General features: G+C 44.0%; 1 protein-coding gene across 1 annotated transcript in view; it reads left to right on the top strand.

Moving 5' to 3' along the window:
* NCBP1 (nuclear cap binding protein subunit 1) overlaps positions 1–13,733 on the top strand; it is a 59,717-nt gene that overhangs the window by 1,476 nt on the left and 44,508 nt on the right. Inside the window, exons 2-7 of the mRNA XM_084628440.1 lie at positions 1,792–1,880; positions 3,771–3,871; positions 5,427–5,583; positions 6,063–6,170; positions 7,792–7,913; positions 13,023–13,092. Coding sequence (XP_084484566.1) covers positions 1,792–1,880; positions 3,771–3,871; positions 5,427–5,583; positions 6,063–6,170; positions 7,792–7,913; positions 13,023–13,092 — 647 coding nt within the window. The remainder of the gene's footprint in view (positions 1–1,791; positions 1,881–3,770; positions 3,872–5,426; positions 5,584–6,062; positions 6,171–7,791; positions 7,914–13,022; positions 13,093–13,733) is intronic.

Below are 13,733 nucleotides of genomic sequence, written 5' to 3'. Positions count from 1 at the left end.
TATTCTTCACTGCATACAGCCATGCCACTATCACCAAGATAGTCCAGTGCTTGGTGATACGTGAACAGCTGGCTGAAGCTGAACCCAAGCAAGACAGAGTATGATGTTCACTTTGGAGAATTTGCAGCCAGGGAACGATCTTTTTGTTAAAGGTACTCACTCACAACTGATCAGACTGTCAGTCTGTAGATTAGCGATGCTCCTGGATTCCTTGCTGACACTAATACAATATACCTGGACATAAAGCCATCAGTCCACCTAGTAGAGAACGCTACAACACAGGTTACTGGGAACACAGTGAACTTGTCCTGCACTCTACAGTGGCTTCTTAGAGAATGTCACATCAAGGTCCTTTGTCTTGAAGGTGCTTAATGGCCTGGGCCCAACATGTCTAAAAGATCAGCTAAAAAGCTCAGGCATGAGAACTGTGGTTAACAGTTTCACTCCCTTAGCACACTAGAATTAAGAATTTTATTAAGATTATGTTAACCAGAAACTGTACCTTTTTTTTATTTTATAAGGGAATAAGGTATAGATTATCAAGGGGTACGAAGTTTGGTTTAGGATCAGATGGTGTAAGGAATACATAATTTGCAATATCCCCAATTGGGGTAAAAAGTTAACAGGTCAAAGTACCCTCATATCTCAATGTCTGTATGTTGTTCATCTAATGGCTACGTTCAGGTGTGGAGTATGAGTGGATACGATGATGAGGATGGATTGACCTTCATTTGGTGAGATCTAATGTTCAGTGAGTTTATGGTTCCAGTTCATATGGTCCAATGGAAAAAGTCTCTCGGTCTTGTTCTTTACTACTATAAGGGGAAGATTCATCTGTGCAGGATGCAGACTTTCTCAGTAGCCAGTTCCAGGCTGGTCACCGAACTCCCATAGGAACTAAGGACCATTACAGACTTCACTACCATTGCTCTAGCTGCAAGGGGCACTATTTCCACCTTGCCTTCTCTACCACCAGTGTGCAGCTTTTAAAACAGATTAAACTCTACTAAAACAAAGTACACAGTATGTACAGTTCTGCCCCGGGGACATGGTGAGAAAATGAACCACATGTGATATCCATCAGTCATGTCGCTTAATGCCCTGGTGATGACAGTGTGATAAGAACATATATAGAATAGAGGCAGCTTTTGGGGCATATATGGTTAACTTGGTGCAACCCTACAGACAGAGAATCTACTGCTTTTTCTAGCAACATTTTCAGCTCTGACACGAGCACTGAGTTTAACTAAAATTGACTCCAAAAGGTCTTTAGTGCTTGCTTGCTTGCTTGTCTAGTCTTTTTTCCAAAATAAAAACCTTGATAAGTAAAAGGCTACATGAGCATCTTTGCTTAGGCATGTTCTCATGTTATCTTTGGTGCCAGATAATCCCATATGGTACTTCGGATGAGCAGTACTTAGGTATTGCTAACTCTATAACATGTGTTTAACTTCACTCTGCATGTACCACCAATACTGTATCTTGCCACTTTAGCAGAAATACACTTCCAAAAACTTTTTTCAAATAAGAGGGTGAAAAGGACTTGAGTAGCTGTGAATAAAATGTCTACAGAAACTGGATATGTTTTAAATAATGTTAGCTTTGTTTTTTCATGTTTGTTGGATTTGTCTTAAATAATGGCAATACCTGAATGTCTTGTGGGTAGTTTTTTATTATAGTACAGAACTGGAACATGAGCGGAGGCTGACAAAAAAAGATTCTGAATAATTCTAAAAGCAGTCAAGGAATTATTTAACTGGTATTCTTGGTTTCATGAATGTATTGAAACAGGAGGACAACCTCACAAAAGGAGGAGAACGTCTGAGCCATCTGAAATTGAAGAGAGACTGGAATCTTTAATATGCAGAGTGGGAGAGAAGGTATGAGTAGCAATTTCTTATGACACGTTGGGCTATTGGTTTTGAATTCTTGGATGTAAGAGTTTATGCTTCTGAGAGAGCTCTGTCTACTACAGGGGTGGTCAAACTTTTTGGCCGAAGGGCCACATCTGGGAATGGAAATTGTATGGTGGGCCATGAATGCTCGTGAAATTGGGGGTTGGGGTGCAGGAGGGGCTGAGGGCTCTGACTGGGGGTGCGGGCTCTGGGGTGGGACCAGAAATGAGGAGTTCAGGGTGCGGGAGGGGGCTCTGGGCTGGGGCAGGGCTCCGGCTGGGGGTACAGGCTCGGCTGGGGATGAGGGTTTGGGGGTGCAGGAGGGTGCTCCGGGCTGGGACCAAGGGGTTTGGAGGCAGGGAGGGGGATCAGGGCAGGGGGTTGGGGTGCGGGAGGGGGTCAGGCGTTCAGGCTCCGGGTGGCGCTTACCTCAAGCAGCTCCCAGAAGCAACAGCATGTCCCCCATTTCGCTCCTATGCGGAGGGACAGCCAGGCAGTTCAGCATGCTGCCCCATCTGCAGGCGCCGCCCCTGCACCTCCCATTCACCATGGCTTCCGGCCAATGGCAGCTGCGGAGCCCCTTGGCTGACCCTATGCATAGGAGCGGGAGGGGGGCATGCCGCTGCTTCCGTGAGCCGCACAGAGCCACAGGCAGAGTGGGGCAAGCCCCGGACCCTGCTCCCCGGGAGCAGCTCAAGGGCCGGATTAAAATGTCTGAAGGGCCGGATATGGCTCTCAGGCCATAGTTTGCCCATCCCGGTCTAGTACATGAAATGAGACTTTTGTATCAGTGCTTAGTAGCGTAGTCCTTAATCTAGTGAGTGGGTGTTGAGTGGGAAAAAGATATTGATGGAATAAATTCAAAAAGAGAAGTGCAGGGTTTTTATTGGGGGATTTTGATGGAGGGAATGTATAAACAAAATATAGGATAAGAGGAAGATCCCAAATGCAGGGGAGACTGCTAAGGATGGGAATCAAAAAGTGAGGGTGGACAGGGAGAGAAGGGGAAAACAGGAAATACACTGAAGACAGCTCCAGAAAAAGACCAGTCTATTATAGAGAAGGAAAAAGTGGCATGAAGCCAGGTAATGAAAGAAGGTATAAAATAAGTAGTAAGTAGGACTGACTGGTTAGAGTTTGTAAATAGTAATTTAATTTTAATTTCACGCAGTTTTCTATACATACTTTAATTATATTCTGCTAGCTGTAACTGGATACTACTCCGTAGATATATTGCCTGTTGAACACTGGTGAAATTATTTGAATAGTATGTTCACTAACTTTTCCTGCTGTCCAGATTGCTGAAATAGTAAAAACCTTAGAAATGCCTTTGTGGAAAGCTAATTGGCAATGTTCAATTAAATACAGTGCACAACTGTTCTGTTTCTTTAAATGTCAGGGAGCATAGCAGCACAGGTATCTCACTTGGAGGGTAGGCCCCTGTATGTTTCAAGACGCAGACTATAGATACTGAAGGGATCTTTTTAGTTTTTCTCTTTTTAAAAACATTTCAATGAGATTAGGATGGTCCTCCCCCTTAATATATTTGCAGTAGATTTGGAGTAACAAAGAAATAAAAATGGACTACCTTCAACAGTTCTGTGTGGAATTCAAGAGGTATTACTCACTTTCTTGTTTTATTACTTATCTGCTGTCTACTTTCAGCAAACTAAAAATATCTTGTGTAGCCAGATGAAATTTGAAACTCACTCCCACTAAAAAACAAAATGCAAAATTTTATTCTTACCCAGATTTATCTTTTATCAATAAGAGCACAATAAAATAGTCTTCTAATCAAACAGTCTTGTTACTGAAGGGTTGGCTGGCTATCCCTTGATTTGGTTGTGATGTGTTTCTAATTATCTCCTTTCTTAGAGTACTTCTTCTTTGGAGAGCAACTTGGAAGGCCTAGCTGGTGTCTTGGAGGCAGATCTACCGAACTACAAAAGCAAGATACTAAGAATTCTTTGTACAGTGTATGTATGCAAAAGATTTGTGGAGCCAGGTGATGATGTATTATCTACACTAAATGCTTTTCAAACATATATCACATATTTAAAATGTTCATATGAACAGCTCATACATTACTGACACTTCAAATTGGCAACAGTAACAACTGGAGGGAAAACTAACATACTGTGTATGCACACTACATTCTCTTAAGGACTTAGTCTGCTCTAAGAGCAGTTAAGCAGACAGAGGGTCCCAAACCTACTCCCCACCACGGGAAGCCATCTTTCATTATTGGTAGTGTGGGTCTGCAGGGGAGGGCCTTGATGCTGAGCCACCTCAGATGAAGCTGTCACTGATGTCGCTTCTGGCCCTTGGTGTTGCACTTCTTATACTTTCTGTATCTTGTGTAAGATGAAGTGCTAAGCTCCAGGGTAAGTGAAATTAGAATTGAATGTGCGGTCAAATGATATCACAGCCACGCTTTTCTGAGAATTGTAATGCAAGTTACAATCTTAGTCAAGCAGTTAATTTGCTTCCCACAGCAGTAATGCACATGTCAGGGTATAAAAGTACACATGAATATAAAACATAGTTAAGGAGATGACCTAAAATTATCATCAGAACCATCCCTTTGAATTTCTTAAGCACTTTCCATTTAAAATCAGTCATGTGGATGCAATAGCCTTTTTATGTTTAAATTTAAATATGCAGTGCAGAATGGTGTTAAGTCTCTTATGTATTCCTGGTGTTTCACTGTATTTAAAGGAATTACACAAGGGCAAACAAAAAGTACTTGTTTAGTAGGGCATACAAATCTTCACAGTCTCTAGCTCTTCAACTGCTTAGTCATATTCATATAAAAATGTATATGAAAGGGGTGAGAAAAGAAAGTGTGAGAATCACTATTTCTACTCTAGTTTAGTTTTTTAAAAAACCCTACATAAATTGTTTTAGGACTCTATGATCCTAAAATCTACTTCGACCCTTTCAAGTTCAGCTGCTGGTTCACTAAAATTAAATTGTTTTGTGTGAATCTTCTGTAAAATGATGCTTTCTTGTGGCTTTTAAACTTCAAAGCCTCTTTATAAAATAGTCCTCAAAACACCTCTATAAAGTGTTGTAAAATTTCCAATAAATGCCATTCCAGGCTCTTATGCCATTTTTATTGTAAATAACAACTTCTATCCAATTCACATTAACTTCAACGTGAGACAGAGGCTACCGCTGACGGATATTAATGCACAATTGCTGCAGGCTTTAGAACCCAGTAGTTTGAAACTATCTAGTTCTCACCCACTGGAATGAATTGAAGGGAAAATATTTTGAAATTGAATTTAGTAGTAGTTATATTCTCAGTAGGATTGTAGTTTAAAAACATTGGAGAGTATTTTTCAGAGCAAAGTAAACAAATCTAAAGAAAAGTTAATGGTCTGGGTGGTACTTCTTATACTAGAACAAGAAATAGATAAGTTTAACCTACCCTATCCAGAATCTGAGATGTTGTATAATTGTGGCGGGTGGCATATGACAGAGGTTAACATCTGATGCAATATTCTTTCTTTTCTGCGTTTAAATCAGTGCACGTCTGTTACCCGAAAAGCTTACTGTTTACACAACACTAGTTGGGTTGCTGAATGCCAGGAACTACAATTTTGGTGGGGAATTTGTAGAAGCCATGATTCGTCAGCTCAAAGAATGTTTGAAAGCCAATATGTATAATGAAGCTGTGTATCTAGTAAGTATTTTTTTTGCCTCTTATGCTCCTTTCCCCTTAACCTGATGTGCTGTCCCTGTTACACCTGCCAGAAGTAGGGTGTCTCTAATTGTGATCCTGTGGAAACTGGTCTGTTCTAGAGTCAACATGTGGTATTCCATAGATGTACTAGGAGAAGATCTGAGGTGTTCAAGAGATTTTTTCCTCCCAAAAGAAATAAAAATTTTAATTCATTCTTTTAGAGAGTGAATATTATTACATAGTTTAAGGGGCAAGGCTTATGAGTTGTTCAGGGAGGGACTCTTTTTACACTCCATGCTTCCTTCGTGCTACTAGGCGAGTGCTAGTAACTTTTTTTGGCCTAGTAGTTTGTTTTAGTAGCTGAATGAATATTTATATTTGTTGTCAGGTCTCAGATTTACTACTTCAAACTTGCTGAAGTTCTTGTAAGAGAATAGTTTAAAAATGTATAACATCAGAACTTTTCTTTACCTCATTAGGTTCGTTTTCTATCTGACCTTGTTAATTGTCATGTAATAGCTGCGCCTTCAATGGTAGCCATGTTTGAGAACTTTGTGAGTGTGACTCAAGAGGAAGACGTGCCCCAGGTAATACAGGAGTCTTTACTTTGTGGATGACTTGCTATTCCATCCGGAATTTTTCACAGCCAGGCACTTACAGTACCAGCAATGTAAGGGGTTAAAATGGGCTGGTGCAATGGTAAATTCCCCAAGTGGGTTGCTGACTGTTTTTCCTTCTAGCCAGACTATGGTAGCAGTGGCAGCTGGAGAAAAAATAAAGTCCTTGGCCCTTCTATGGTCGATCAGCTCAGGCAGCTTTCTTTACTTTCCAATTTGGCGTATACATAATCCTCAGTGAGACTCTGCCAAGTTTGTGTTTTGAAACTTTAAAATACTGATCTAATCCGAAAAATGACTCTAAAAATGGCTTTTGTCACTCAGTGACTTTTAAATTAATTATGACCCAACTTTAGAAGAAAAACGTTTTATTTTCTAACTGCCAGCCATGCAGATCCACCATGGTCTCTGAGAGTCAGACTGTGCGCTTTGCTGCTTCTGCATCATCATCAGTAGTGTAAAGATTCTGCAGGCCAGATGAGGGCCTCAAGGACACCCATGCAATTCCTTTGTCTTTAAACAGACTTTTCACATAAACGGAAAGTTAGTAAACAATTGTATTGATACAGAAGTCATAATTGAATACAGGTCTCGTCTTTATGAAAGTTGGCAGATATGCTTTTGAGTACACCCGTAGGGGAGAACTCATGACGAAAGAGCCCATTTTTACAGACTATTCCTTTAAGGCATAGTTCTGTTTTGAAAAGCAATTGTCAATTTCAATTTGAACGAAAATTTTAACATTGTTAAAAACTAGGTGTTTTTATAATGAGATCCTGAGACTGTGTTAAAAACAGACAATGGAGTTTTATTATGCTTTCCTGCAGTGTTTGAAACAAAACCTGTATGTCAGTGATTGGTTTCACTGGCCAAAGAACACACACAGTGGCAAGTAAATTGATTTAAAAAAAAAAAATATTTACTGCTTCTAATCTAAAATATTGGTAAGAGATAAAGATTGCTTTGTAGTAAAGTCGCAGCTGACTGCTCAATCATTACAATGAATAGTGCTGGTGCACAGTATTTTTGCCGTACCAAGTTAAGTGTGTGTGCAGTGTAGTTGCACTCATGTCAGTCCCAGGATATTAGCAAGACGGGGTGAGCGAGGTAATATCTTCTATTATCTAAATCTTTTAAGAAGTTGGTTCATTTAAAAGATACTACCTTGACCACTTTGTCTTAACCTAAGTGTGCTTATCTAGATACTTAATGTCATGAACATGAACATATCTCAAAAAGAAAAGGAGTACTTGTGTACTTTGTTAGTCTCTGAGGTGCCACAAGTCCTCCTTTTCTTTTTGCGAATACAGACTGACACGGCTGCTGCTCTGAGACCAGTGAATGAGTCTGATATCTACATGCTGAAATACATTCACGCTTTCAAACGCAGAGCTGCTGAACACACCTGTGGATACTGGTGGCTCTGCGAACTAGCACTGAAGTATAGTTGCACTTTTCTCTCCATGGTATTCAAAGGAACTTATTCTTTCTAATACCTGCCAAGTAAAATAGGATGTTTCTTGAGAAATTCCTTGTTAAAAGTATGGAACTTAATTTTTAAAGTTTTTTTTTTTGTCCTTGTTCTCTGCAGGTGCGATGTGACTGGTATGTGTTTGCATTTCTGTCATCTCTGCCCTGGGTTGGGAAGGAACTGTATGAGAAAAAGGACGCTGAGATGGACCGCATTTTGTCCCAGACTGAAAGCTATTTGAAGTAAGACTACAGCCAACATCAATCCCCTCTTCCCTGATACCTGGTGAAATGTAGAATAAATAGCTTTGCTTATTGATGATTCAAAATTAATCTAAAATTGTAAAACCTGATAATTCTCAGAAGTCTGACACAGTGAAATGGCATAGATTGTGGGATTCTTTTAATACGAAATGATTTAAGCACCTCTTTCATACTAGTTGATGCTCCAAGTTTTTTTCCATTTGTCTAAAACTTGTTTAGCTTTTATAATGGTGATGCAAAAATGATGGAACTCTGTTTATTTTGGATTGTTTTGAGGGTTCCTTTAACAGCAGCTTATTAAAGATATAGGACTTGTCTTTACTGCAGTGTTAGCTTGTGTGGTGCCCCAACCCAACTCCTGTCCACATACAGATCTATAGCTTAAGTTAAATAGTGCTTTAAATTTGAGCTCGCTGGCCAGTTGGGCTATGGGTTGAAGCTTGAGTGCTGCTAACACTCAAGCTAAGGGTATGTCTACACTATATGAAATTAGGTCGAATTTATAAAGTCGATTTTTTAGAAAGTGATTTTATACTGTTGATTGTGTGTGTCCCCACACTAGTGCACTAAGTGCATTGAGTCGCCGGAGTGCGTCTGCAGTACCGAGGCTAGCGTCGACTTTCGGAGTGGTGCACTGTGGGTAGCTATCCCACAGGTCCCGCAGTCTCCGCCGCCCGTTGGAATTCTGGATTAAGCTCCCAATGCCTGATGGGGCAAAAACATTGTTGCGGGTGGTTTTGGGTATGTGTCGTCAGTCGCCCCTCCCGCCGTGAAAGCAACGGCAGACAATTGTTTCGCGCCTTTTTTCTGTGCGGGTGCCATACTGCTTTCAGCAGATGGTGCAGTAGGACTGCTAACCATCGTCGTCATCCACCGCTTCCGCGGCCACTCTGCTCTCCTGATGCTATGAATCCACCTCGCAGGTCCTCTAGGTGACCATTGTCATCCACTGCTTCCGCTGGCACTCTGCTCTCCTGGTGGTCTCGCAGGGCCGCTTCCATTGCAACTCTGCTTGGCTGCTCATGTCTTTCCATACCACGGCAAGCATGCAGTCCACTCAGCTGTTGTGTCCTGGCAGCAGACGGTGCAGGAGGTCTGCAAAACTGGTCATCCAACCATCGCTTCCCCTGCAACCCTGCTCTCCTGCAGACGCCATACCACAGCAAGCATGGAGTCCGCTCAGATCAGTGCGGCAGTTATGAGCATTGTAAACATCTCACGCATTTATCATGCAGTATATGCAGAACCAGAACCTGCAAAAGCAGGCGAGGAGGTGATGGCAGCACGGTGACGAGAGTGATGAGGACATGGGCACCTCTCAAAGCACGGGCCCCCGCAGTTTGGCCATCCTGGTGGCAGTGGGGCAGGCTCATGCTGTGGAACGCCGATTCTGGGCCTGGGAAACAAGCACAGACTGGTGGGACCGCATAGTGTTGCAGGTCTGGGACGATTCCCAGTGGTTGCGAAACTTTCGCATGCATTAGGGCACTTTCATGGAACTTTGGGACTGGCTTTCCCCTACCCTGAAGCACAAGAATACCAAGATGAGAGCAGCCCTCACAGTTCACAAGCGAGTGGCGATAGCCCTCTGGAAGCTTGCAGTGCCAGACAGTTACCGGTCAGTCGGGAATCAATTTGGAGTGGGCAAATCTACTGTGCGGGCCGCTGTGATTCAAGTAGCCAACACAATCACTGAGCTGTTGCTATCAAGAGTAGGGACTCTGGGAAATGTGCAGGTCATAGTGGATGGCTTTGCTGCAATGGGATTCCCTAACTGTGGTGGGGCTATAGACGGAAGGCATTTCCCTATCTTGGGACCAAACCACCAAGGCAGTGAGTACATAAACCACAAGGGGTACTTTTTCAATGGTGCTGCAAGCTCTGATGGATCACAAGGGATGTTTCACCAACATCAATGGGGGATGGCTGGGAAAGATACATGACGCTCGCATCTTCAGGAACTCTGGTCTGTTTCAAAAGCTGCAGGAAGGGACTTTATTCCCAGACCAGAAAATAACTGTTGTGGATGTTGAAATGGCTATAGTTATCCTTGGGGACCCAGCCTACCCCTTAATATCATGGTTCATGAAGCCATACATAGGCAGCCTGGACAGTAGTCAGGAGCTGTTCAACTACAGGCTGAGCAAGTGCAGAATGGTGGTAGAATGCACATTTAAAAGCACGCTGGCGCAGTTTACTGACTCGCTTAGACCTCAGCGAAACCAATATTCCCATTGTTACTGCTTGCTGTGTGCTCCACGATATCTGTGAGTAAGGGGGAGACGTTTATGGTGGGGTGGGAAGTTGAGGCAAATTGCCTGGCGTCCAATTTTGAGCAGCCAGATACCAGAGCGGTTAGAAGAGCGCAGCAGGGTGCGCTATACATCAGAGAAGCTTTGAAAACCAGTTTCATGGCTGACCAGGCTACAGTGTGACAGTTCTGTTTCTCCTTGTTGAAAACCCACCCCCTTGATTCACTCTACTTCCCTGTAAGTCAACCGCCGTCCCCGTCCCCCTTCAATCACCGTTTGCAGAGGCAATAAAGTCGTTGTTTCAAATTCATGCATTCTTTATTCATTTGTCACACAAATAGGGGGATAACTGCTAAGGTAGCCTGGGAGGGGTGAGGAGGGAGGGAAGCACTGGGTGGGGTGGTGGATGAGTGAAGGACAAGGCCACACTGCACTTCAAAACTTATTGAATGCCAGCATTCTGTTACTTGGGCAGTCCTCTGGGGTGGAGTGGCTGCGTGCCCAGAGGGCCCCCCATGTTCTTGGTCGTCTGGGTGAGGAGGCTATGGAACTTGTGGAGGAGGGCGGTTGGTTATACAGGGGCTTCGGTGGCGGTCTGTGCCTTTCCTGCACATCAACCATATGTCGGAGCATATCGGTTTGATCCTCCAGTAGCCTCAGCATTGCATCCTACCTCTTTTCATCATGCTCCCGCCACCTTTCCTCCTGATCCCGCAACCTCTCCTCGTTCCAGCCATCTATCCTCTCGCGTGTCCCTCCTGTCCTTGCGTTCATTTTGTGCTTTCCTGGACTCTGCCATTGTCTGCCTCCACACATTCTGCTGGGCTCTTTCAGTTTGGGTGGACTACATGAGCTCAGAGAACATGTCATCACAAGTGCGTTTTTTTTGCCTTCTTGTCTGCGCTAGCCTCTGGGACGGAGATCCTAGTTGCAGCATTGAAACCTTTACAGCTGCGGGGGGGGGGGGGGGATTAAAATTGAAAAAGGCACATTTAGCCATTTAAAAGGAGGGGCTGATGTTTTTGGTTTAATGTGCAACACAAACCCAACTAACCTCCCCCCCCCCCCTCCCCCTGCCCCCAATTCTCTGGGGTGATTGCTTCACCCCTCCCCACACCGAGTGGCTAACAGCGGGGATGATTTCTTTTCAGCCACAGGCAAACAGTCCAGCAGGAACAGCCACCTGTGAATGTCCCCTTAATAAAATTCCCCTATTACAACCAGGTGACCATGAATGATATCACTCTCCTCAGGATAACACAGAGAGATAAAGAACGGATGTTGCTTGAATGCTAGCAAACATCGGGCAGCCACACGCTGCCATGCTTGCTTATGCAGTGATTCCAGACTATGTGCTACTGGCCTGGCAGGGTAAAGTGTCCTACCATGGAAGACGCAATAAGGCTGCCCTCCCCAGAAACCTTTTGCAAAGGCTTTGGGAGTACCTCCAGGACAGCTTCATTGAGATGTCCCTGGAGGATTTCTGCCCCATCCCCAGACACGTTAACAGACTTTTCCAGGAGCTATACTGGCCGTGAATGCATCTCAAGTCTTCAGGGCAAATTAATTGTTAAACACGCTTGCTTTTAAACCATGTATTATATTTACAAAGGTACACCCACCAGAACTGCCTTCTCCACCTTCAATGTCCGGGAGCCAGGGTTGGGAGGGTATTGGCTCGAGGGTGATAAACAGTTCCTGTCTGTCGGGGAGAACGGTTTCTCCGCTTGCCTTGTGTGTGCTATCTTCAACCTCCCTCTCCTCCTCATTTTCCTTATCCCCAAAATCCTCATCCCTGTTGCATGAGACTTCCCCCCTCCCTTGCAGGAGTCCACGTACAGGGGTGGGGCAGTGGTAGGAGCACCCCCTACAGTTGCACGCAGCTCATCGTAGAAGCGGCATGTCTGGGGCTCTGACCCCGACCAGGCGTTTGCCTCTTGGGTTTTTTGGTAGGCTTGCTTAAGCTCCTTAAGTTTCATGCCGCACTGCTGCGGGTCCCTGTGATAGCCTCTGTCCTTCATGCCCTTGGAGATTTTTTTCAAATATTTTGGCATTTCGTCTTTTGGAACGGAGTTCTGATAGCACGGATTCATCTGCCCATACAGCAATCGGATCTAGTACCTCCCATTCAGTCCATGCTGGAGCTCTTTTGCGATTCTGGGACTCCATGGTCACCTCTGCTGATGAGCTCGCCACACTGGCCAAACAGGAAATAAAATTCAAAAGTTCACGGGGCTTTTCCAGTCTACCTGGCCAGCGCATCCGAGTTCAGATTGCTGTCCAGAGCTATCACAATGGAGCACTGTGGGATAGCTCCCGGAGGCCAATACCGTCAAATTGTGTCCGCACTGACCCAAATTCAACCCGGCGATGTTGATTTCAGCGCTAATCCCCTCATCGGGGGGGAGTACAGAAATTGATTTTAAGAGCCAATTAAGTCGACAGAAATGGCTTCGTTGTGTGGACGGGTGCAGGGTTAAATCAACCTAGCACTGCTAAATTCGACCTAAACTCGTAGTGTAGACCAGGGCTAAGAATGTGGTGGGGGCTCAACTTCTGTGTTTCTTTTCAAACACTGGATGCTGCTAATCGTCACTCTGTGCTGTGAAATGTCCACTATAACTGGATGAGTTAACTCAAGTGTAGATAACTAAATACTGCAGCGAGGACAACGCATAGTAGCACTTTAAATAATACCTGACAGATTAGTAAATGGTAGTTTACTACAAAGCTACAGAGCTGAAGAGCTCAAATGCTGTACATGCACAATAGAAAAACATTACTTTTTCTAGATTACAGTTTTAAAATGGATAGGCTTTCTCTCTATATGTCATAGACGGCGTCAGAAGATCCATGTACCCATGTTACAAGTTTGGTCTGCTGACAAGCCACATCCACAAGAAGAGGTAAATGGATTTTATTTGTTATGTAGTAACAAAAGTAGAAAAATCTGTGGCTAAAGCACTTTTTTCTTTCCCCTTCTGAAAAAGTGATCTTGTTGAAGCATATATTTCTCCCTTTCCCCGTGGTTTGTGTTATCACCAGTAGGTTCTACATAACCAGCTGTCTTTAGTTTCTCAGGTCTAACCCTGTGCAAAACATGGCCATTCTACAGGGACACACTTGTTTTCTGGCACACCACTTAGGAAAACACTTGCTGCTCAGCTGAGCAGCGGCTGCAGGCTGAGATCACTGCGGGGAGAGTACTGTGAGGCTCCCTTTTTTGGGGTATCCTGATGCAACTAATTATCTAGTCACCATTTGGGAGAGATACATTGTGTTGGAAACAACACTGACCTTGACGGAAAGGGGACCTGTACTGTTGGCCCTTCAGTGACCTCATTCTTTGCAGCGGTCTTGTGTTGACAGGTAGGTTCAGGGCCTACCTTTTGTCTCCATCACGCTCAGAAGGACCCACCTGCTGTTGTGTGGCAAGAAGCACAGGCAGCCACTCCTCCCCCTTGGAAGACAGGTATGAAGAGGTGCACTGGTAGTGTTGGCCAGGGATCCCAGCTTGGCCCCCCCATGTGGGAAATTAGAGGAACTG

Source organism: Lepidochelys olivacea, assembly GCF_965140295.1.
Source record: "Lepidochelys olivacea isolate rLepOli2 genome assembly, chromosome: 5".
Classification (NCBI taxonomy): Eukaryota; Metazoa; Chordata; order Testudines; family Cheloniidae; genus Lepidochelys; species Lepidochelys olivacea.
This window is presented reverse-complemented; position numbering and strand designations above follow the sequence as displayed.